Source organism: Megalops cyprinoides, chromosome 7, assembly GCF_013368585.1.
Source record: "Megalops cyprinoides isolate fMegCyp1 chromosome 7, fMegCyp1.pri, whole genome shotgun sequence".
NCBI lineage: Eukaryota > Metazoa > Chordata > Actinopteri > Elopiformes > Megalopidae > Megalops > Megalops cyprinoides.
Window position 1 is genome coordinate 21,113,700 of NC_050589.1, and position 24,444 is coordinate 21,138,143.

At 46.0% G+C, this 24,444-nt stretch overlaps 2 protein-coding genes across 5 annotated transcripts in view; both read left to right on the plus strand.

Moving 5' to 3' along the window:
* Positions 1-20,292, plus strand: part of lamb2 (laminin, beta 2 (laminin S)) — a 35,499-nt gene extending 15,207 nt beyond the window's left edge. For 2 of the 3 annotated variants that reach the window (XM_036532934.1, XM_036532936.1), the window contains exons 6-35: positions 156-344; positions 598-661; positions 3,185-3,387; positions 3,799-3,919; positions 4,104-4,292; positions 4,526-4,705; positions 5,043-5,155; positions 6,102-6,181; positions 6,407-6,542; positions 6,623-6,781; positions 7,040-7,167; positions 7,413-7,533; positions 8,007-8,199; positions 8,638-8,781; positions 9,269-9,500; positions 9,661-9,824; positions 10,370-10,402; positions 12,844-13,068; positions 13,291-13,508; positions 14,043-14,139; positions 14,499-14,871; positions 15,097-15,281; positions 15,606-15,847; positions 16,336-16,539; positions 16,923-17,067; positions 17,391-17,598; positions 17,971-18,112; positions 18,359-18,535; positions 18,932-19,091; positions 19,317-20,292. In XM_036532934.1, the coding sequence (XP_036388827.1) occupies positions 156-344; positions 598-661; positions 3,185-3,387; positions 3,799-3,919; positions 4,104-4,292; positions 4,526-4,705; positions 5,043-5,155; positions 6,102-6,181; positions 6,407-6,542; positions 6,623-6,781; positions 7,040-7,167; positions 7,413-7,533; positions 8,007-8,199; positions 8,638-8,781; positions 9,269-9,500; positions 9,661-9,824; positions 10,370-10,402; positions 12,844-13,068; positions 13,291-13,508; positions 14,043-14,139; positions 14,499-14,871; positions 15,097-15,281; positions 15,606-15,847; positions 16,336-16,539; positions 16,923-17,067; positions 17,391-17,598; positions 17,971-18,112; positions 18,359-18,535; positions 18,932-19,091; positions 19,317-19,453 (4,962 nt within the window). In that variant the 3' untranslated portion in view covers positions 19,454-20,292. The remainder of the gene's footprint in view (positions 1-155; positions 345-597; positions 662-3,184; positions 3,388-3,798; positions 3,920-4,103; positions 4,293-4,525; positions 4,706-5,042; positions 5,156-6,101; positions 6,182-6,406; positions 6,543-6,622; positions 6,782-7,039; positions 7,168-7,412; positions 7,534-8,006; positions 8,200-8,637; positions 8,782-9,268; positions 9,501-9,660; positions 9,825-10,369; positions 10,403-12,843; positions 13,069-13,290; positions 13,509-14,042; positions 14,140-14,498; positions 14,872-15,096; positions 15,282-15,605; positions 15,848-16,335; positions 16,540-16,922; positions 17,068-17,390; positions 17,599-17,970; positions 18,113-18,358; positions 18,536-18,931; positions 19,092-19,316) is intronic. The other variant, XM_036532935.1, reaches the window with a different exon arrangement.
* A 2,196-nt stretch (positions 20,293-22,488) lies between these two features.
* Positions 22,489-24,444, plus strand: part of usp19 (ubiquitin specific peptidase 19) — a 32,314-nt gene continuing 30,358 nt past the window's right edge. For both annotated transcript variants that reach the window (XM_036532909.1, XM_036532910.1), the window contains exon 1: positions 22,489-22,780. The gene's annotated coding sequence lies outside the window, so the exon portion shown is untranslated. The remainder of the gene's footprint in view (positions 22,781-24,444) is intronic.

Consider the following 24,444-nt stretch of genomic DNA (forward strand, 5'->3'; position numbering starts at 1 on the left):
ACCGTACTGTACGTAACTGTAGGACAGTCTACACTGATACAGACTTTTCAGTACAATTGATGAATCTTTGTATTCACTACATACTGCACAGTAAAGGTAAATGTCCACCCCCGAAATCTCCTTGCTAATATTTGACTGCTTGTTGTTCTGTGCAGACATTTCGCCCAGCAGCACTGCTGATCGAGCGTTCTGCAGACTTCGGCCGCACCTGGCAGGTGTATCGCTACTTCGCCTACGACTGTGCCTCTGTCTTCCCTGGGATTTCCCAGGGGCCACTGCGTAAGGTGGATGATGTCATCTGTGAGTCCCGTTACTCTGACATCGAGCCCTCCACAGAAGGAGAGGTAAGGCAAGGGTCACAGTAGGATGTTATTCTTTCATGTGTATAATGTATGGATAAATTTGTGCCCTTGTTAGGCTGATTCACTTCAATCAAAGATATGATAGTAGTGGCTTACCTGTGATTCAAATTAACAGCGCTCAGGTATATTGTTGTAACATTTAATCCATAACAGGGAATATTTGGAGTGCCTGCATCCTTTCCAATGCCATGATGTGTCACTCACTGGTCAACCAATCGTCTTCCCTTACTCCCAGGTTATCTACAGGGTTCTCGACCCAGCCATCCGCATTGAGGACCCCTATAGCCCTAATATTCAGAGTAAGTGACCGTTGTATCCCCTCATTCAATGCAAATGATCACTACAGCCCTGACATTCAGTGAACGTGACCACCATAGCCCCAGTATTACTTGTAACTAACCATTGCAGCTTCCTATATTGAAAGGAATTGACCACTACAGCTTCAACATGAAGTGGAAGTAACCACCATAGCTCCATTATTCAGAGGAAGTTAATAGCCTCAACATATAATGGTATTCATAGGACCACTTTAGTTCTACAGTTTTGAGCACTAATGCCCCAAGATTCAGAGAAAGTAAAGCCTACTGCACACTTTGGCTATTAAAGTCGTGGGCACACACAGACACTCTCAGAGCAGAGGTTATTCAGCATGAAAGTCCAGCAGTGAAATTTGTGAAGTGCGGTGGGGAGTCGGAGGGATGGAAAGAGCAGCTGTTCTTTCCCACACATACAGAGCATTTTTTATTTTAACTGGCATTGCAGTGCTGTTTCCAGATACAAGTGAGCACATCTTTCCCTAACTGCACTAAGGGCGTACTTGAGTCACATCAAAACAAGGCACAAACTGACTTCCAGAATGGCCCTTTCTTGTACTTTAGACTGAAAAAGAGATCAAATGCATTGTGAGTAGTGTACAGTACATTACCCTGATATGATGACATACCCCTTCATAGGTTGTCGGATGAAGTTAAACAGAGGGAGAGGGTTGATGTATTAAGCAGAGCTGCAGTCATCTGAAAATGCCAGAACACGATGTCTCATTTAACAGAGCCCGTGGAATTTGCTTGTGTAACGCATTATATCAACATAACAGCAAGAACAAAGGAATTACATTCAGCCTGCTGTTTCAGGAGATATGAAAAAAGCATTTGGTTTAGTCTAGAGAGCCATTCCATGAAGAGAACAGCCAAGGCATGAGAAATAAATTTGGGAAGGAACAATATGAACAATACCCAGATGTCTCCTGTTAATGACAAAAATGAGTTGCTGAAAGCCAATTTGATGGAGCATTGTTTTAGTTTCATATTATGGGAGCATGAGAATTCAAGAATAATGGGGTTGATGATGGTGGTTATTATGTTTGAGGGGATTGTAAGCACTCCTCAGTCTTGTGGTAACTTTAAGTTCCTAACTCTAGAGTTTCCTTTTTTCTGCTGTATGCCAGGAATGGCCAGTGGTCCTCTTTTGACCAGCTGTTGTCCCTGCTTTAACAGGCTGACCCACCTGACGTTGTTGAAATGTGATAACCCTGCTATGTTGTGAGCATATTCGTGCGCTGGCCGGGACAACGACATGCCCCCACCAATCCGCTTCCAGGGCCCATTCTCTTTGGTTCTCACATCACATTCTTTCCTGTGTATCAGATTTCTACCACAGATACATTAGTCATTGAAATCTCCCCTCCCTGTGCCTCTGTTTTATATGACACATTGTGCCAGTTATACCACAGAGACTGAAATAGCGTAATGTGCCCTCCCCACCCCCAGAGTGGGAAGGAGAGAAGCTTTTAGTGTAGTGTATTCAAGGCCCTGAGAACAGGGCCCCAATGTGAGAAAGGAGAAGGCCAGATAACAAAACCTGTGACTACTGATAGGGCTCTGGATTGCTGCTGCTCTCTCTCTTCCCCTCTGTGTCTCTACCTCTGTCTCCCCGTCTCTCCCTCTTTAGCTCTCACTCTCGGTTCCTCTCTCATCTCGGCTCGTTTACATCCCTGCAGGCCATTTACAGCGCTGTCACTTCAAAGTGGAGTGAATTGCACTTCAGTGTTTTGAGTGAAAATTTAGAAGAGAACACAAAAGCCCTGAAGTCACCAGGCAGTCGTATTGATGTTGTGATGCTCAGCTGCGTAAAAGTAATTTGTTAAACCCCGTTACTTCGCAAACCCTGTTTTCCAGTGCATTTTTGCATGGTATTTCATGGGGTAGGAACTGATTCCACTCAAATCTCTCAGGGATTCTGCAGTGGAAGGGCGGTGGTGTGTGTGGGGGGGATTCCAGCTGGGCCGTGACTGACCGAATGTGCAATGTCTGTTAGTGATTTATTCCACATTCACTGAGGATGCACACAGTAGCAGCAGTGTCTGTTTATGAATTTATCACCCCCCCCTCCACCCCCTCCCCCCAATTCGCACTGTCTTGCCCCATTACCCCTCCCTCATCCAAAACTAAATGCTTAGCCAGTGAGGGTCTGCTACGGTTGGCCGGTGGCCACTTCCTCCCAGCTGGGGTTAGACTCCCCCTGGTGTGGGGGTGATGGATGGAGCTTAGGGAGCACTTCCTGCTGTCAGTGGGGGTGTGGTCATCTAGTGAGCGGAAGACCCTGGAACTTAGAAGCTGATGTTTAAGGGTGCGTGAAAAACTAAGATGAAGAAAAAAGTGACAAAGCCATCCAATGTGATGGTCACATTGATACGTGTCTTCCTTATTTGGGAAAGTGCAACACAACTAGAGCAATGGATTTTGATGAGCCTTCTCCTTTTATACTGCTTGTCCATCTTGCTTTCCCTCATCTCACTCCTTCTCTTTCCACCCCACCTCATTTAGACCAGCTGAAGATCACCAACCTGCGTGTGAACTTCACCAAGCTCCACACGCTGGGAGACAACCTGCTGGACACCCGTGTGGAGATCAAGGAGAAGTACTACTATGCCATGTACGAGCTGGTGGTCCGCGGCAACTGCTTCTGCTACGGCCACGCCTCTGAGTGTGCACCCATCGCTGGGATCAAAGACGACATAGAGGGCATGGTGAGGCACAGATGGCCCCTTTTTACATCCCCATTATGTTATGGGCAAAGTCTGTGCTATTAACCGGTTTTTTTACATTAACAGGGTTTATGTAACTAGTGTGAAGTGGTTTTAAAAAACATTAAATACGGACAGCTGAATTATTAATCAAGATGTGTATCAAGGAAGTCTGCAATGGCAGCAGTGTGGATTCATTTGCATGCAGGGATATGATGAAGTTGAAGACTTTGTCTACATGCTCAGTTTCTGGACCAGTATGACTCCCATATGAAAGTGTTGGTGTTATGGTTAGGAATTGGTAAGCTGACCAGGAATTGAATGCACAGCATCATGAGAGCTGGCTGGCATTCCCTTTCTTTGAGTGCTGGAAAACATTAAGTCTCACTATTATTTCTCATCTTGTGCCCACAGGTGCATGGAAGGTGTGTCTGTAAGCACAACACTAAGGGTTTGAACTGTGAACAGTGTGATGACTTCCACAACGACATGCCCTGGAGGCCAGCGGAGGGCAGGAACACCAACGCCTGCAAGAGTGAGTGATCCGCAACCAGCACGAGGATCATTCTTACAGTGCTGTCTCATTGGAAATCTTAAGCTTTTGTCATGATAGGCCTTGGCTGACGCTTCCCTGATCACAGCTAGAACTAATATATTTCTTTATGTTGTTTTATAAGAACCTTCCCCTCATTATGTACATGTCATCATTTTTTTCCCAGAATGCAACTGCAATGGCCATTCCAACCAGTGCCACTTCGACATGGCGGTGTACCTGGCCACAGGGAATACTAGCGGTGGCGTCTGTGATGACTGCCTTCACAACACCATGGGCCGCAACTGTGAGATGTGCAAGCCCTTCTACTACCAGGACCCAGCCAGGGACATCCGAGACCCCGGAGTGTGTGTGGGTGAGTGTAGCTCAGTTTCCTGTGTAGATACTGATCCAAATCAGGGAAATTCTGGACTTAGTATAATAACAGTGTTGTGTGTAATGAGAACATTCTGAGTGTGTTTGTCAGTGTGCTTGCATTTGTGTTTGTCTGTGTGTCTGTATGTGTGTGTGTGTGTGTGTGTGTGTGTGTGTGCATGTGTGCATGTGTGTGTTTGTGTGGCTAATTGGAGTCACGCCTCCCCTGTCCAGCTTGCGACTGTGACCCTGACGGCTCTCTGAACGGGGGCATCTGTGACGGCCACGATGACCCCTCCCTGGGCATGATCGCTGGGCAGTGCCGCTGCAAGGACCACGTGGAGGGCCCACGCTGTGACAAGTGCAAGTCCGGTTTCTTCGGTCTGAGTGCAGACAACCCCCAAGGCTGCCAGCGTGAGTCTTACCTGGAGAGGCTTTGAGCCCCGCTACAGGATGAGAAAGTGCTGTGTATATCTGTACCCTTCCTCTACAGACAGAGTGTACATTTGTACGTGTGTCTCTGCACCTATCCCTCTATAGAATGTATGTTAGCACATATATCTATGTACTGACTCTATACTGACTCTCCTATAGAGTGTATGTCACTATGTGTTTCTGTACTTCCCCCCTATATGTTAGCACTGTGTACCTCTATACCCTCCCCTCTACAGAGTATATGTCTGCACTGTTTGTATCTATATGCTACCCCCTATTATGTAATTGTCAGTGCTGTTTAACCACCCCCCCACAGCCTGCCAGTGTGATGGCCGGGGCACCGTGTCCGGGAGCCCCCAGTGCGACCCTGTCAGTGGTGACTGCTTCTGCAAACGGCTGGTCACTGGGCGCAGCTGCAACCAGTGCCTGGTGAGGGCCCTGACCTGCCCATTACATTACATTATTATCATGTAATGTGCCCACCTACACCTCCTTAAGAGTTCACCCCGATACACTGACATCTCCACTAACATTCTGCTGTAAGGTGTCACACCTGCACCTTCACCTATAGTAATCTTAATGTATACCTCCACCCATGCTCAGGTACATCCAGACTTTCCCCTACAGCAATCTTACATCCGTCTACATCCATCTATTCCACCTCTGACATTGTGCTTTATCCACATCTATGTAATTGTTTATGTCTAAGTGACATATTCTAAAATATTATCTTACAATTCCTTGTCTTTTATTTCACATTTGAACTTAAATTAATTTATTTTGTCCTGAGAACGGATAAGCCCCAGATGTGCTTCAGGCTGCCAGTGTATCATCTCCATGCAGAGCCCCTGTTTTCTGTTTTGGCTAGTAACAGTATCCAGGAATGTGCCCTCTAGACTGGGCTGTATTGTCTAAATTTAGTTCAGGGATTCAAAGCCTTCCCGGATGGGATTGGTTTACATATGCTTTAATTGGCCTCTCGGATGCAGGGGGGTCACGAACAGCGTGCCACCAGATGCTTTACTCTTTAGCATATCTCTGTCCATTCAAGTGATTTTTCCTGTTTAGCCTTCGTCATGGTCACAACACACGAATGTACACAACTCAGTAGTCTCAGCCAGTGTTTAATGGCTGTATAATAATCAAGTGCAAGAATCTCTGTTTTATTTCTGAAAGGCACTGTAGCTGCTTGTGTTTAGCGGAAGCATTTGACACGTATGTCACTCGAGTCGGAAACAATGTGACAGCTGAAAAGTGGCTGATTGGCTGAGTGATTCAGCAGGAGCTTGACTGAGCCGAGCTGCCATTGGAGGCTGTTGTTTAGCCGGATGGGGTGTGTTCAGTGTGTGCCACTCTGTCTTCCTCTCTCCTCCAGCCGGAACACTGGGCTCTGAGTCACGACGCAAATGGCTGCCGAGACTGCGACTGCGATGTGGGCGGTGCCACCGACAACCAGTGAGTGCTCAGCGTGTCTCGGACCTGTGTGTTTCAGTCTGTCTGTCCGTTTGTGGGTGTCTGCATGTGTGTGTGTCTGTGTGTGTGCATATGTACGTACGTGTCTACATGTCTGTCTGGTTGTCTCTGAGTATGTGTGTGATTATGTGTTTGTCTGTGTATGTGTGTGTTTGTCTGTGTAGCTGCTAGCAGTGTGAGGTGCTGACCCATAAGCTTCTCTCCCAGCTGCTCCATGGAGACAGGGCAGTGCCGTTGCCGCAGTCACATGGTGGGCCGGCAGTGTGACCAGGTGGAGTCCGGGTACTACTTCATGGCTCTGGATCACTACACCTATGAGGCGGAGCTTGCTAAGCTGGGACAGGTAAGCCCAGCTCCTGTTAGTGAAATTCTGCCATATTCCCTGAATACAAAAGTGTTTACAGTGTGTGTGTGTCCTGATAGGGCTGCACTGTGGAAGAGAGGGAGCACCAGCCGGGTCGTGCAGCCACCTGGACTGGTACCGGATTCGCCCGTGTGCCTGAGGGCAGCACCCTGGAGTTCTCCATCAACAACATCCCCTACTCTATGGAGTACGACGTCCTGATTCGCTATGAACCACTGGTGAGGGCCCCTGCACCCAGTGAATAAGTACAATATTCCATTGGCAGTAGAGAGACCCAGTCATCCAGAGAAACATTTATGCATTTTTTCACAGTACACGTGACCAAAGGTAAATGAATCCCTGCAGTGGTACTCCCTTGGTTGGTGAAATGTGTGCTTTTGCAGACATGTGGGTGTGCCCTTGTGTGATTTTTGTGTGTTTATGCATCTGTGTGCTGTATATATTTCGGTGTGTGATGGGGTCTGTGTGGTCTCCAGATGCCGCGGGACTGGGAGGAGGTGCGTGTGACGGTGGTGCGGCCAGGTCCCATCCCTACCAGCAGCCCCTGCGGGAACACCATCCCTGCAGATGACCTGCTGTCTGTGTCCCTGCCTGCTGGATCCAGGTCTGACTGGGGGCCGCTGTTTCACTGCTGTCACCTTCACCAGAATGCATACTCACACACATACACACACACACACAAACACACACATATTTTATTTCTGGCCACACCTGACAGATGTGGGTCTGGTGGTGTGTAAGTAGTTGACTGGTTGATTACTACCGATTGATTGATTGACTGGCTGCTTGGCTTTAGTGGTTGATTTATGGGATCACTGATTGATCCATATCGCTGTGGTCACTGCACAGGTACGCAGTGCTGCCTCAGCCTGTCTGCCTGGAGAGAGCGGTGATCTACACCCTGCGCCTGGAGTTCGTCCGCTACTCCGGCCGGACCAAGGTCCCTGGTGCCAACATCCTAGTAGACTCGGTGAGACCCGCATCCCTGTCAGGCTGGCCTGACAGTCAGCCCTTCAAAGGGTATCTACATGGATAAGTGCTGGGTTTATGAAAGCAAATACTTTTCAAAAGTTACCTCAGAATGTCAAATCAGATCAGAGCTCTGGCTAGATATCTAAGATAAAGAAAATCCATGAAATAATAATAGTATGATGTATTTTGCACAGTGGTACCACATGGTGAGTCCTCTGTGTGTAATGTGAAGTTGTTATCATGTGATCTCAGAGGTCAGAAATCACATCTCACCTCTGTCACCTCCTTTCATATTCCCTTATCCTGTTTGCCTGCCACTTCCCCTTTCACTCTCTTTCCCTCTTCATCTCTTTCATTTTTCCTCTCCCTCTCTCTTCTCCCTGTCCTCATACCCTTTTCCCTCTGCCCCCCCTTCCTCCTCCCATCCTCTGTCTGTCTCCCCTTTTTCCCCTCCCCCTCCCTGTCCTTCAGATCTCTCTCCTCCCGCGCTACTCTTCCCTGGAGATGTTCATCGCCGGAGACCCCGCCTCCATCGCCCGCAAGCAGAGCTACGAGCGCTACCGCTGCCACGAGGGGGCCAAGGCCGTGTCGCGCCCGCAGCTCAGCGACGTCTGCGCCAAGCTCATCACCAGCATGTCCGCCATCATCAACGACGGAGCCCTGGGTGGGTGACCGGCGCTGGGGAGGCGCAGGCTGGCACAGCGGCGCTGGCACTGCAAACAAGGGCATTCTAGTGGTTCAGCGCAGTTCAATGCCTTCATTGTCTCACTGGTCCATTTGTTATGCAGCACAGGAATACCTGTGACAGTCTCAAAGCACAAGGATGAGAACATAATGCAGTTTGCCCCACACTCCCAACACACAAGAGACTGCATGCATCTGTGTGCACAAATGCATGTGTGCAGGATATGTGCATTCCACACATCCGAAGACACACGCACACACGCATATAATTGCAAAGCCCGAATTAACCCTGATGCACTATTCTCTGCAACAATTGCTAAAAACATTATTTAATTCGTTATTTGTGTATATCTTTAATGCTCTAATTGAAACGTTGTGATGACAGGTAAACGTTAAGGCTTCCATTCCTCCCCCACAGCCTGCCAGTGTGACCCTCAGGGCTCGGTCAGCTCAGAATGTGACCCCCGGGGTGGCCAGTGCCGCTGTAAGCCCAACGTCATCGGCAGGCGCTGTGACCGATGCGCTCCTGGGACCTATGGCTTCGGGCCAGCGGGGTGCAAACGTGAGTGTCCCTGTCCTCTCACAGAGACCTGGCCTGCCTGACATTCAGCCATACAGTCATAGGCACACATTGACACTTCTACTTTTATCCTGTTTGATAGGGTGATTTATTCATTACTGACATAAATACTTGCAGCTGTTTGTATTGTAGTCATTCATAATTACTATTTTTACCTCAGTTATGGTAATTCGCCTGGAAGGCATCTTTACATAGGATGATATATTTACAACCATTGATTAGCCCTGACAGCTGACACACCATAGACATGAGGTGACGTGCACAAGTCAGAGCAGTATTCCTCTGTTTCCATTAACTGATTCAGGATCAGCACACCCAACACTTACACCAACAATAACCATAACCCCTGAGAAAAAAATTATTATTTTGAGGTCGGACCCATAGTTGTTAGACCCAGACAGGTTTTGACCGTACATTTCTTCATTTTACCCTCTGTCCCAATGGCGCCCCCTGCTGTCCCTCTGCCCAGCGTGCGAGTGCAATCCGGAGGGCTCCCGCAGCCGCCTCTGTGAGCAGTACACAGGGCAGTGCCAGTGTCGCCCCGGTGCCTTCGGCCCCCGCTGCGACGGATGCCAGACGGGGCACTGGGGCTTCCCCAACTGCAGGCCCTGCCAGTGCAACGGGCATGCCAAGGAGTGCCACCAGAGGACTGGCAGCTGCCTGAACTGCAGAGACAACACTGCGGGAGACAAGTGCGAAAGGTAGGGACCGTCAGGGAACGAAGGTGAGGAGGAGAAGGAAGGGAAAAGACAGAGGGAGGCTGATTAGAAAGGGAAAGGAGCAGGTGTTTGCAGGTCTCTCAATACTTTGAGGTTGATTTCGATGAGCCCCCAAGTCAATCTGGGCTGGTTTCCCTTCTAGGTGTGCCAACGGGTACTATGGTAACCCAGTGCTAGGCTCAGGGAGCCAGTGTCGGCCCTGCCCCTGTCCTGACGGCCCGGCAAGCGGACGCCATTTTGCTGCTTCCTGTTACCAGGACAACCGTAATAGGCAGGTGGTCTGCAACTGCAATCAGGGATATACAGGTCAGTACACTGAGTCGGCTGCACCCTCTGCCTACCCCTGGCCCTTTGTCTCCTGAACCATCATGATCTCAAAGAAGATCCCAAGTCATTTGCAGGCAGTACAATAATCAAAAAGGGCACCAAGGGCTTTTCTCTTAAAATAATAATCCCAGGAAAAATGTTTGACATGCAAAATGTCAAACTTACGGTAAGGGCCATCCGATTGGAGTGTGTTTTGTACATCCAACCAATTACTTCCCTCTACTCTATGTTTTGACTGTCTCTTTTCCAAAGAACCTGAAATTTGGAGACAAAAATGGTGAATGCATATGCAGTATTCATAACTGTTCACTTGTTTAGAAAGGCAAACCGGCTAAATCTTTGGCAAACCCCTTGGCTGCATATATGTATGATGGTGGTGGCTTGAGGATGTGACGTGGTGTGATTGAGCCCGGGTGCAGTCATGCACTTACAGGCCACGGCGGAGGAGGGGGAGTGGTGTTGGTCTTCCATTTCCGGGTTAGTAATGTCTGTTGTTTCCCCCCCGACCCCTCAACTCGGTGCAGGGATGGTAAAGCGCTCCGAGGGGAACGTCCAGCGTGAGTAGTGGAGAACCCACCCAACCCCCTCCCCAAAACCAACCCCTGCATGGCTTCAGTCTCCTCCCCATGGTGCTGTGCCACAGCAGACTCCCACCGTTGTGTAGATATGTGGTGCCCCCAAGCACTGATCTTCGATCGAGCGCTGACCTCTGACCTCTGGTTGGGGGTTAGGATTTGAGCTGGGCTCGGTGATCCTGGATCGGTGCTTGCGGTGGGGCACTACCTACCTTGAGTGCTCACAACACACTGCTCCGTGCTTGTAACTCTTGCTTGCTTTAGCCAGCACACAGCTCAGGGTTGCCAACCGTTTATGGACTGTTGTTAAAAAATGATGCATTCTATCTTGGCCTGTAAATCCGAAAATCATAAAGGCTGTTTGTAAATTTGGATGTAAATGAAGACTTGTGTATTGTGTATGTTCACTGAATCAGTTAAAAGGACAGAAGCTGCATTGACCAGCAATCAGTTGTATTTCCTGAGCATTTATAAGTATATTCATACGATTTATAGCCAGCACAGTAATCTGCAAGTTGCATTTTTTATGGTTGTCAGGCATGTATATATGTTTCAGAGTGCTGTTTCAAAAAATGTCTCAGCAGGTGCAACTCCATTAAAAGAAAACTTTCCTGTGTAAAAAATGTATTTATGCTGTTGTTATGGCTTGATTAGGGTAGCTACCAAAAAGAGTGCATTTTTCACTGTTGAGTTTTGGCATTGCATAAGGTGGCATTAGTAGTCAAACGTCATGCATTAGGCACCAAATAGAGAGTCTCTGCTTGTGCTACAAAAAATTGTATATGCATGCAAGGAAATGCATTTTGAAAGTCTTATTTGTTTGACATTCCCATGCATTGATGTCTTAAAAAAAAACAGCCGTTGTTTCCTTCAGTTCGGTAGTAAGCTCAAATTTGCAAGGTTGGCACCCCTGACTCAAAATTCAGGACAGCCGGTTGGTACTAGCTACTCAATGTCCTGCCACCCATCTCAGAGGGAGGAGGAAAAAGAGGAGTCATACCACACTGCCAAAGATCACTGTGAAACAAACCACGCCTTTTTACCACAGATCGCCTCACAAAAACTTATTCCAGAACCTGGAGACACCTGGAGGGCAAACAACAACCCCCTCCCATTTCTCTCGGCAACCTCGCCGTAACACAACTGTCCATCCTTACACTTTGCCGCAAAGTACATAAGAGCCTTTCTGCAGCTTTCTCAGTTCAAGCTCCATTCATCGCATTCAGAGCAAAAAAAAACTGCCTTCCATTTCACGCCATCATTTTATTAACCGCTGTGGACTGGCAACTGAGAAGTTATTGTTCGGGAAGCAGGTGCATGCGGGTCCCCCACCTGTCAGACACCCGCTGCCTCTCTCAATTCATGTATGTACCCTCCATATGGAATTCCTCATTTCTCATGAGTTCCCCAGCCAGCTGCCATATTTGTACCCGAATACAGGTGTTGTGGCCTCCTCGGGTTGCAGGATGTTTTTTTTTTTCCTACGAGGCAGGGGAACTCAACCTTTCTCAGAGGTCCGGTTCTAAACAGCGTGGGGACAAAAGTTCATTTCATTGAGTTGCAAGCTGTATGTCCATCACAGTCCCAGCGGTTAATCCTCTTGCTCCCTCAAGGGGGGAGGTGCCTTTGGCAGACAATCACAGCACGAGCAGCAACAGTTAAGATTCTGTCAGCCGAGACTCAGCCCCCCCAACCCCCCCCACTGCCCTCCAGCTGCCATCAGCTGGATGGAAAATGCCAGGAATGTTTTCCTTTCGCTGCCTTCTTCTCAGAAGATGTCCTCCGTGGGGGAGAGAATTATTTGGAGAGTGTCTGCTGAGCACTCCAACTTAATCACCCAATGATGCTCACTTCGACCACGTGTGACTGTATTGGAGACTTTCACTAATAGCTAGCAGATATGCTTTTCTTTTAATCTGCTCGTATCTGTGTAATAAACTGTCATGCCCAGGTATTTTGGCCATGCACTGTCGTAAATAAACAAACACTTTAAAAAACTGTGAACGTTCTAATAAAGAGTGACACACTTAATAACACTCACTGGTATTACTGTAATATGAATGCATTATAAGAATGTATCAACATGCTATTTTCAGGACTTTTCAGGACTAAAAAATTGCTGTTGGCTGCTTCAGCTCCAGAGCTGCATAACTTTATGAATTTGTTTTCTTGATGCAGTTCTTCTGTAAGTCACTTTTCAAAGTCTGAATGCAGCTCACAAACTAGGCCACGTCTGCAGAAGCCATCACGCTGTAGCGCTAAGGGTTCTCACTTAGTCCGTTGGAAAGCCAGTTGAAGGTATTTTCTCTGGCAGGGCCTCGGGTGGAAACTCAAATTCCCCGCGACATTTTCCCAGCCACTCGATCCTGGGTTTCCCCTGTTCCGCTCGTCCAGTTCTCACCATCTCCTCTCGATCTCGCCAGGCTCCCGCTGCGAGGAGTGTGCCCCCGGTTACTACGGCAACCCGTCGCAGCCTGGCGGGCGCTGCCAGCCCTGCCAGTGCAGCAACAACATCGACCTCACAGACCTGGAGTCATGTGACCGACGCACGGGGGAGTGCAGGAAATGCCTGTACAACACAGAGGGCCCCAACTGTGGCGTCTGCAAGAGCGGGCACTACGGAGATGCCACACGCCGCAACTGCAGGAGTGAGTGACTCTGTGCTGGACTCTTCCTTTTGTGTGCATGTGACTAAACACCACTGCCACCAGCCAGTGTTCACTAGCTGAATATTCCAACACACTATATGTGACCTTCCACTGCTTTAACCTGTTAATATTCACGTCTGTGCTGCACTGGAGATGTTGTTCTGATGCTGTGTCTACCATACCAGTAAAGGTCAGCTGTTGTGTGTTGTCACTGAATCCCAGAATGCACCTGCAACTTCCTGGGCACAGAGCGCAACCAGTGCTCCTCACGGGATGACTGCGTGTGCAACCGCGGCACGGGGCAGTGCCAGTGCCTGCCCAATGTGAGCGGACTGACCTGCGACCACTGCGCCCCAAACTACTGGAACTTGGCCAGCGGGCGGGGCTGTGAACCCTGCGGCTGTGACCCCAACAACGCTCTCAGCCCCTCCTGCAATGAGGTGTGTTTTTCACAGTGACCTGCGAGGTGCAAACTGAGATCGAAATTTATTTTAAATAGGAGGGAATTCTGAGAGTGTAATGCATGTGGCAGTTGAATGGTACTGGTTTTGACCCTGAGCCTTCTGGTAATGATACATTATAGGTTTGTTTGCTAATATGTAGGTTCACACATGTGTGGTGTGACTTTTATTCAAGGCTATGCATCTTAAGTCCAGGATTAGCACAATCCAGCAAGTTTTCTGGTCTAAACCACTGATACCCTCAGAACTGGGAAGGGAAGCTAAATTGAGTCATTCAGAACAATGGTCGTTTGAACAAGGTAGATAAGCACCTGTTTGCAATGAAAGCTAGCAGACATAGACACTCTAGATCAATTGGGGTATAAAAATGGGGAAACAAATGGGCACTTAGCAATCCTAGGTTCCCCAGCACTGGACCATTTTTCATGAAAAGTACCTGAATACCTCAGAGTACATTTTTTTAAGCAGCTGCTGTTTATTTAATCTCTGCGTGGGTTTCCTCTCTGTTCCCAGTTCACAGGACAGTGCCAGTGTCGCAATGGCTTTGGAGGGAAGACATGTAGGGACTGCCAGGAGAACTTCTGGGGGGACCCCAGGGTCCAATGCAGAGGTCAGTGTCTCTGTGCAATAGAGTTTTGTGATGGGGTCTGGACAAATCAAATAAGGACTGGGCAATAAAATCCTCAAGGCAACCTCAAAGTCTTGCATTTTTTGAATTACCTTCAATGAGAAATCAATTACACCTGGTAACCCTGATGACTTTATATAGGAGCTTAATTTAAGATCCCGCACTAAAATGACTAAAAGCCAAACAGCAATCCAGGAGTAGAATATCCTGTCTGTACTGCAATGGCTCACTGTTGCATTGGATGTTACTGGTTTAATGAGTAACATTGCTAATAATAAAGCCATCAGTGATCACCTATTGGAAACATCTCTTACTCTTGATCTCTGCTCTGCCCTCCCCAGCGTGTGACTGTGACCAGCGAGGCATCGAGACCTCGCAGTGTAACAGGGTCACGGGCCACTGCGTGTGCCAGCAGGGCGTTTCGGGCGTGCGGTGCGACCAGTGCGCCCGCGGCTTCTCGGGTACCTTCCCCGACTGCCAGCCCTGCCACCAGTGCTTTGGGGACTGGGATCGTGTGGTCCAGGACCTGGCGGCCCGCACCAAGGCCCTGGCTGAGCAGGCCCACGAGATCCAGCTCACCGGACTGACCGGTGCTTATGAGAAGAGTTTCCGGGAGCTAGAGGAGAAGTTGGGGCAGGCCCAGGGCATCGTCAACGCCCGCAATGCCACCGCAGAGAGCATCACCAGTCTCATGGCGCTCATTGAAGACCTGAGGTATGTAAGGGCAAAACTCAGCCACACAAAACAGACAGGCACTTCGCACATGGTCAAGCACATAGGCTCACACAAACGCACATACGCATAAACATTCATACATTCCTGTGAAAACGCACACACTTATGCTGAGAGGCATACACAAGCATTCACATACCGAACAGTAGAAACTGGAGAGATGATTATTCATCCCTCTCTTCACCCCCATCTCTTTTCCTCACGTAGGGCTCGGATTGGTGAAACCACTGACACCCTGAACCGTCTGGAGGGAGACCTGACCAGTGTGCAGGACAAGAATTACGAGGCCAGCAATGAGCTGAGCGCCCTGGAAAGAGCGGCCAAAGAGCTCAACCTGACTTCTGACCAGTTGAACCGCCAGCTGGACATCCTGAAGAACTCCAACTTCCTGGGTAAGCAGAGGGCAGAGCACATTCTTACTCTTAAAACTGAAGCTTTAAAAGGCAACAGCAACCTTACATTTTGTTTTGGCAGCTCCAAATCTAGCCACATGATCTTGTCATGTGGTTAGTTGTTAACCTGGTCTGATACTCTTGCTCATCCAACTTGAATGGATACATTTCTGTTCTTTTGTGCTTGAAATCACTCTGGATAAGAGCATCTGCTAAAAGAATGTAATGTTGTTTCTCTGACTATTCCAATTGCTCAATGATCTGTTCTTCTACCCCTGTTACTGAGAGGGTGATGCATTCTGACTGCCCCTCTCCCCCTGCTAGGTGCCTACGACAGCATCCGCAGCTCCTACAACAAGTCCCGCGATGCGGAGCGACGTGCCAACCAATCCACCACCGACGTGCCCAGCACCGTCAGCCAATCAGCGGACACGCGCCGCAAGACAGAGCGGCTCATTGCGGAGCGGAAGGACGACTTCAACCGCAAGAATGCCGCCAACAAGCGCGCCCTTGCAGATCTGAACGCCAAGACGCAGACTCTGGACATGAAGAAAATTAATGAGAAAGTGAGTAGTGCGTACAAGTAGGCAACTTGTCATCACAAGAACCATTATAATCCTTTGAGGACAACTTCAGTTAAATTTCTTGTCTTCATAAAAAAAAAAATTAAAAACTGAAACACATTTATAAAGAATGAAAAAAGAATAGGTGTGTTTTAAAGCTCTCACACATAACTGGAGTTGTTTTATGTTTTCATTTTGCCTGAATTTTTAAGAAAAATCTGAAAATGAATAATATACATAAGTAAAATTAAGGGACAGGGAAGCAAGTTTATCATAGAAAGACAAGGAAAGAGACGCCAGAACCTAGATACCTGGTAGCATTATATTCAGGTAGTTACTGTACTCCACCTGCATATGTTGTTTACATTGTTTTCTTTTTCTCTTTCTTCCTTTGCACTGGAATATTAATTATTAACAACCGATAACTGAGCCAAAGGTGATACTATGTTAGACAACTCAGAAAAGCTTACCTGTGCCCCTCCTGCCACCAGGTCTGTGGAGCTCCTGGGGATGCCCCCTGTGGAGAGAGTTCTTGTGGCGGTGCCGGTTGCCGTGACGATGAAGGGAACAGGCACTGCGGGGGTCTGAACTGCAACGGTGCTGTGGCGACAGCGGACAACGCCCTGAAGAGGGCGAAAGATGCAGAGAAGGAGCTCAACAAGGCCATGGGTGAAGTGGAGGAGCTCTTCCAGAAGGTGAGCTGGGGGCCCTAGATCATCTGTTCGAGGGTCACTGGTATTCAGTTCTTTAGAGAGACAGTCATGTATTTCCAGGACTGCTTGATTGAGTTGTGAATGTGTTAGAAAACTACGTGGTCTCAAATGACTAAAAATCATTACTTATTACTACACTGAAATGCAATTATATTAGAATAGCTGTATTAGACATTTTGGTGTTATTGTTGCATGTGGTTAAAGAATATGTGTGTAACGGCCCCTTCTCTAAATCATGGATGCAGCTCCACCTGATTGCCCACCATGTGTTTTTTTCATGGAGTGCATAACCATACACTGAATGCAAATCTCCAGTCTTACTCCACGCTGTGCAAACTCACAACCTTTTTTGTTTGGCTTTGTAGGTGGCTGAGGCTAAGAGAAAGGCAGAGGAGGCGAAGGGGAAGGCCCAGGCAGCCCTGGATAAGGCCAATGACACCAAAAACAAGGTGGAGCGCTCCAACAATGACCTTCGTGACCTCATCAAGCAGATCCGAGACTTCCTTATGCGTGAGTCCTGTGGCCTTTATAACTACCTGCACCTGCACACCCACCCACACATGCATGGGTACAAAAAATAGACCTGTCAATCCTTGTTATGCATAATCTCCAAGACTGTGCATTTCTCATGCAAAAGCACTGTGTGTACATAATATCTCGGGGAGTGCCTAGTTCTTACTTTTTCTACTTATTATGTTATATTATATTATATTATAATATATATATTATATTTTTAAATAATCATAGTTTGTGGCCAAATGTATTGTTCTTTATGCTGAAGTACTGTATCACAAAGGGTACATGTCAAAGGAGCATTGATCTTGACCCCACAGAGGAAGGTGCGGACCCGGACAGCATCGAGATGGTGGCCAGCCGGGTTCTGGAGCTGTCCATCCCGGCCTCGCCCCAGCAGATCCGGCACCTGGCAGAGGAGATCAAGGACCGGGTCAACAGCCTGTCCAATGTGGACGCCATCCTGGAGCAGACCCACGACGACGTACGCAAAGCCGAGCTGCTGCTGCAGGATGCCAAGAAGGCCAGGTGGGACAGGGAAACAGGGAAGGAGGAGGAGACAGAGGAGAGAGGGAGAAACCATGGACTGAATGGAAGGCTTTCAAAAAGTTAAAGGGACTGGGTGAGCTGGATGGGTAGGAAATGGAGGTGGATCGAGGAGAGAGGGAGAACACTGGGACAGCGAGGCGAGAGGAGGAGTGGGGGAAGGGACAAGCAGGGACAGTAAGAGCAGGGAGAGCATGAGCAGAGCAGGCATGAAGAGAAAATGGCATTTGCCTTGCCTTTGCTGCGGTGTGATGATGAGTGCAGAGGATGTCATGGTGAGATGAGTCACTAAATCAATACAACTGAATGCGAAATAATAAGGCTCTGCCTTCTTCCTGTCTCTGTTGTCCAAAGGAACCGGGCAGAGGGCGTGAAAAACACGGCAGAGACAGTGAAGCAGGCGCTGGAGGATGCTCGCAAGGCACAGGCTGCTGCCGAAAAGGCCATACAACGTGCCAAGGATGATATTGGCCAGACTGAAGTCCAGCTGGCACAGGTATTTGGTAGAGAGATAAACAAGGCCCCTACATAGATTGTATTTCAAAAGAAGAGAGGAATTCCCTGTACAGGAAACCTTGTGCTCCAGATGTTCCCGTCTTTAGTGATTTAAGACTGATTTCAACTTTTAAGACACAGAGAGAGAGAGACGTTATGCGGTGAATAAATGCAGTATTATAGTTCCACATCTGCCTGGAATTCGCCCTCCCACTATCTCATTAACACCCTCTGTCTGCTCCTGCAGATCCAGTCAGAAACCTCTGCCAGCGAAAAGAACCTGAAAGATGCCAGGGATCGCCTGGGAAGCCTGAGCCGGCAGATTGATGTCCTGAAGACCAAGCGTGCCAGCAACAGCCTGGAGGCGTCACGTGCTGAGGAGACTGCCACCATGGCACGGGATAAAGCCAATGAAGCCAAGCAGGTATAGATGAGAGGGACCATGTGATACCTAGATATACCTGTTACATATCATTGTAACGTAATGAATAAGTGCATAAATATCGGATGCAGTCCTATTAGATGGATCAAGATTAGAGATTGCGATCTCAGTTCAAATCCTGACGTGTTTGTGTAGGCCTATGTACTGTAGTGCAATTCTATATGAAGGACAGTAGCATCTTTGATTCTGCAATGTCAAATAGCTGTGCCCTGTCGAACAATCAAACCTGCATGAAACAGATCAAATCACCAATAAAGGAACACTACCTATGCTGCAGCGGTTGTAGAGCAGATATGCAGCTCACAGGTGTGAAGGAGGGAAGCCGATAAAGTCACCCTGTTCAGCGCGGTGTTCTCTCTGTGCGTTTGTGATGGGTAGCTTTTGGATGGCGAGCTGACGGACAAGTACAGGACAGTTCAGGACCTGGTGGACAGGAAGGCCAAAACGGTGCAGGACGCCAAGCGTAAAGCAGAGCGACTGCGGGACGAGGCCAAGCAGCTGCTGCAGGATGCTCAGAACAAGCTGCAGAGGCTGGCAGGTGAGCATGGGGGGGGAACGGGGCTTTCTTACTGAGGCAATGAGCCCACTACGGACAGTCGCTTGCTTTCTGTCAGAAGACCTAAAGCCAGCTTGACTTTCCCCTGTAATGCTTTACTGACAGCAGCCCTTTGCTTGCTGCAGTAGTTAACAAAGCCCTGGTTGGAATATCAGATGCAGCAGGATGCATGTGCTTTTTGTGACGCTCATCAAATTCTCCACGCAGAGCTGGAGAAAGATTACGAGGCCAACCAGAAAACGCTGGAGGGCAAAGCCAAGCAACTGGATGGACTGGAGGACAAAATGAAGGCTATCCTCGATGACATCAACAAGCAGATCCAGATATACAACACTTGCCAGTAAAGGCTAGTCTTAGCCCACCCACCACAGACTGGACTGTACTGCGGACACTGCACTGGAATGACACCTGCCACTGTACTGTACTGAACCTGTAAAACTCTCCCCTCTAGTGGTCAGAAGAGCACTGCACCTCTTACACCAGCAGTGTCAAGAACAATCAAGCTACAAAGTGTAACTGTGACTTGCTGTATGCCATTATGTACAATTTAAATGGTAACTTCACTGCAAAGTAGAAAATCTATGTTGTCATCTTCATGTTACGATTAAGTAGGTGTGCAGTTTGATAAGAAATGAACTAGCTTCACAGTGGAAAACTTCTATTCGAGTTACGTTTTTACTCAATGTAATGTCAGCAGACTACATTCCCCCATTATAATGCACGTAAATTAACTATTGATTTTTAAATCCCTCCCACAAATCAGTTTTCTCCAACATTCATTTGAACCTTTAAGAGCTTTGTTGAAACGCTTAAGTCATTCTGTTTTTATTGAAATAAATATAACCTAGAAAATTTCAGATCCAGAGAAGATGGAGAGCAATATGTCCAAGGCTTTTGAGGAGGCACAGATGGCTCATCTGGTTTGGGTTGTTTGTACCCTTAGTAACTGAAGGGCTTTTCAATATGTATACCCAGTGACAAGGAATTAATATATAATGTACACAGTGAAGCATTTCTTGAAGTACATTGTATGAACTCCCCATTTCTGTGTGACATAACTTGGAGAAAAGTGTTAAGACATCACATTGACAAAACGGTCACACATTGAACATGTCATTAATTAAAGCTGACTTTAAACTGAATATATAATAATTCTAATTGTGCACCTTTGAAGAGATAAATGTTTGGTCTGCAAAATAACAATCTAAGTCTTTCTTCTCTTATTTTAGAACAAGAGCTTGAGTGTGTTGCTAAAAATAAAAATGTGTCTATATTTTACTAAACAGTACATAGTCTAATACAGGTCACATGTTTTTGAAATGAATTTGTAATGGGGGAGAGGCTTGATCTAAACTTGCAATCAAAGTTGTTGTTTTTTGAGGTAACAAAATGACCACTGTCAATTGATCACATTGTTGTGCATTATGTATGCAGTTTTTCTGACATTCAGTTGTATGTCCTGTCATGGTTTAACACACTGCAAATGGAATATTTAAATAAGGAAACTATATCTTATAAAAAATATAGAAAGTATTTTACCTATCTCATTTTGTTCTCTTCTGTGGTGTGTTTAGACTTCTGTTGTGTCTTGAATTTGAATCTTGAAAAGAGGCAAAACTTCAATTTCAAAAATGATGTCTATTTTACACTAACAGTATTTTCTTGAACATTTAGAACTTCTTCACCTTGCTGTTATTATTTTAATTATGACTTTGTATGTAAAGTAGGAAGTAAAGGTTAACTTGAACAATGTATTAAGCATCAGAGGGTTAAAAAGGTTAGTGTTCAATAAGAATTCTTGATTCTTTATAAATGCTTGATATGGTATGTCCCTGTATTAGAGAGGGATTTTGAAAGCTATTCTATGAAGCCCTTAAGAGGACATGGATAAAATAAAAAAATGCTTCTGCTAGGTTGTATCTTTTCAGTCCCTCTATTTAATATGAATTTTCCAGAAATTAATTAGTACCCTCAAACGACTAATTTGCGTAACAAGATTAAGTATATATGCCCTGAAATGACTATTTTTTACTATCAGAGTAGTGACAGCATTAAAATGAAACCACAGTTTATTCATTGCAGCCCTCAATTTAATAATTAACATCCTCAAATTCTGAAATCTTTCTTTACTGTTAACAGTAATCTTTCTGTTACTGTTTACAGAGGTGAGCTACTGTCCCTGTCAGAATACAATTCAAATGCTCTGTTAATTCAAATCTTTGCTCAGCTGGAGCCCTTATTTTCTTAAGTTAACCCAGTCCACCAGACCTCTTTTAGACAGCTGTCACTTTGCTTCAGCATTCAGTAATTCACACCCATTACAATAAATTTGCATATGTGGTTTTAGTTCAGTTTCTTTCCTTGTGCAGGTAAATAAGTGAAATTCTCCCCAACCTGAAGGTAGACTGCAAACAAATCAGGAACTTCCTTGAATTCTCCCAGAGATGTATACCTAATTTGCACATCATAGTAGGCTTGGGTCAAACAAATGTACTTTTTTCAGAACAGGAAAAAGGGTATTTATATGTTTCATGTTTTTATTATTGCTTATGGGAGGAGGCTCAACCATTTAATCTGGTAAACAAATTTTACTGGATCTCAAAAAGTCCAATCTATACACAGGACCAACCAAAGCTTATGGAAGTCATGTTCGTATGGTGTTTTATTTTCATATGTAAACATAACATTATCTAAACTCAGATCTTATATAAATCTAAATTATGATGATATAATAATTTATAGCATCATCGTAATTCAGACTAAAATCAAGCCTGTAAGTGTGCCAATAATGCAAATTGTCATCGATGACAGGGATTGGTGGGCTGGCTAGTTATTGTGTAAATGGGTAACATCTATAAGTTATTACTCAATTATCTGCCCCGGAAAACAACACATGACAGGCACATATTACAAGTAATAATTTGCAATAAAATCGTTAGACACGTGGGTACTGCAGGCTTTACAACTGACTACACTACGTATTCATAACATAATTAGATCATTTTACGTTATTTATACCTTTCAATACTTATTTTATATTCACTATATTCATTTGGATAGAGCATTTTATCTATTTAAAGCGTAGATTAATGTATTTTAAGTTAAAAATACACTTAGATTCTTAATTATTAGTAGAGATTATACATGTTACTCATTTGTATCTGTACATTCGGAAGGTTAACGTTAAAAAAAAGTTTATGTCCAAAAATGCTCTTTTTGAGGGGCAAACGGTCCCAAACTTGCTTGTTTCGCTTTCTTGTTGGGCTAGCACGTTTTCCGGGAGCATGGCATATGTAAACCTCTATCACGTGACAAGGAGTGCTTGCGATATTGACTTCAGGAAGCAGTCGGCCTTTAGTTTCTCTCTGTTTTTGTTCCTAAACAAAGTGCGAGTCACTGTGCAAAGGCCGGTGGAGAAAGTTGCCGTAAAGAGATCTCCTCTGCGTTTATACGCACACGTCTCACATCTGTTTTGATGTGTTGTTAATACTGTACAATATGGGTCCTGGTTAGAATCTTCTAGAAACGCAGGAGAACGGAGTTTCCTGTCTTTCGGACAGGGGCGAACAGCGGCCCGCTGCCGAATCCAGGAGCCTCGGGGTGTAGTGATTCGGAGTCGCCGGTCAGTGGTCGAAGGAGTGGGTGAAACGCCACATTATCTTATAAACTCTGTGAGTACGGACGGCCAATGATACTTTTTTTGTTAAGTTTCATGTCTAAATATGTAGCTCACACACCCCCATATATTGTGTGTTTAACGTTAGCTTGCTAGCTACGTCCCTGTTTCGTTAACTAGCAACCAGTTTACTTGGCTAGCTAGAATTAGCTGCTTAACTAGCTAGCAAGCTAAATAGCCAGTTCGTCAGCTAGTAGCAGCTATCATAGTAGTCGTCTAATGTTAGATTAGACGAGTTGGCTGAATTTCTAACGCTAGCTATAGTTGCTATCCACAGATACTCGCACAAGCTGAGCAACTTGTTAATGTTATCATGTCGATGAGGTAGCGAATTGCTCGATATCATTAGCTAGGTTGCTGCTCCGTTTAACCTTACACTGTGTGTTGACTAGCCAGTCAGTTGGTATGGCTAGCCAGTTAATGTTAGCTTGCTAGCTCAGGGCAAGGTACTACAGCTGTGAAGCCGGTGATATAATTGCCCACAACCAAGCTACTAGTTAGCAATACCACCATTGCTTGTTAGCTAGATGATTACACGTAAAAATAGCGAGTGTGAATTATGTTGCTATGGTTAGCCAGCTAACTGACCAGTTACTTAAGGTCATTTGGTATGGCTGGTGTGTTGTCAGCTAGCTGGCGGGTTTATTTGTATGAATTCATTTATTTTTTCTTTTTTATAAATGAGGCAAAGATCGAGGCTTTGTGAGCTTCAGTTCGGCATAAAATCAGTTAAGTGAGGAAGATAACGCTAAGTGGAGAGGTTTAAAAACCAAAATGAAGACAGTTATCGACAAAAAAGATGTCCTTTTTACTGGAATGGCGAAACGTTGAGGAAATTTCTAGCTTCCTTTAAGTACTGCTTACAGTCCCGGGTTTCTAGCTAACTGTGTAAATGAAACCGACAGCGCTGGAACTGCGGATAAGCACCCACTACTGTTCCCAGTGAGACACGCTTTTCATTCCAGATCCAACGTGTCTCCCTTAGATGAATTCACAAACCGTTTCTGCCGTTATTATGTTGGGGTTATTCATTCATATTGTAAGCTAAGTAGATACAGCACTGCTTAGTATTGCTTACTAGATCTAAACTTTGTTCTCATGTAATTTCATATCCAAAGATAAATTATATGTAGCTTGAGTCTAGCTTGAGCTGTATCGCGTTTTAGCAGTCTTAGCTGGCTAATGTGCCACTTGCTTTGCTGCTGCAAAGCTAACGATATAGTTAAACGACTTGTAATGTTTCGCTCTGTAGTTACTTGATTTATATTTATTGGGGCACATAAGTGAATTTCTTTAATGTAAAAATTTACATGAGTGTAATGGTGGTATTTTTTTTAAATTTAATATACATAACCTGTACAATTTTGATTTGGTAGAGTTTTTTCTAGTTTGTGAGTTGTAGTTTGTAATTGGATTGACAGTGTTTCCCAGACCCTTTGAAAACATGTGTCCATACTAGCAAGACAAGTGAAAAAATGATTTTAGGTAAATATACACCACTAAAAAGCCTAAAGTTGGCTGTTGGTTCAGAGCTGTGCATGTTAAGTGTTTTGTTATATTTTTCACATACCTGTTTCGATAACTCCATATTTAAGTGGCAGTAAAAGTGCAGCTCCGCTTGCTTTCCCAGCCTGGGCCCAGGCTCACACAGGTGGCATG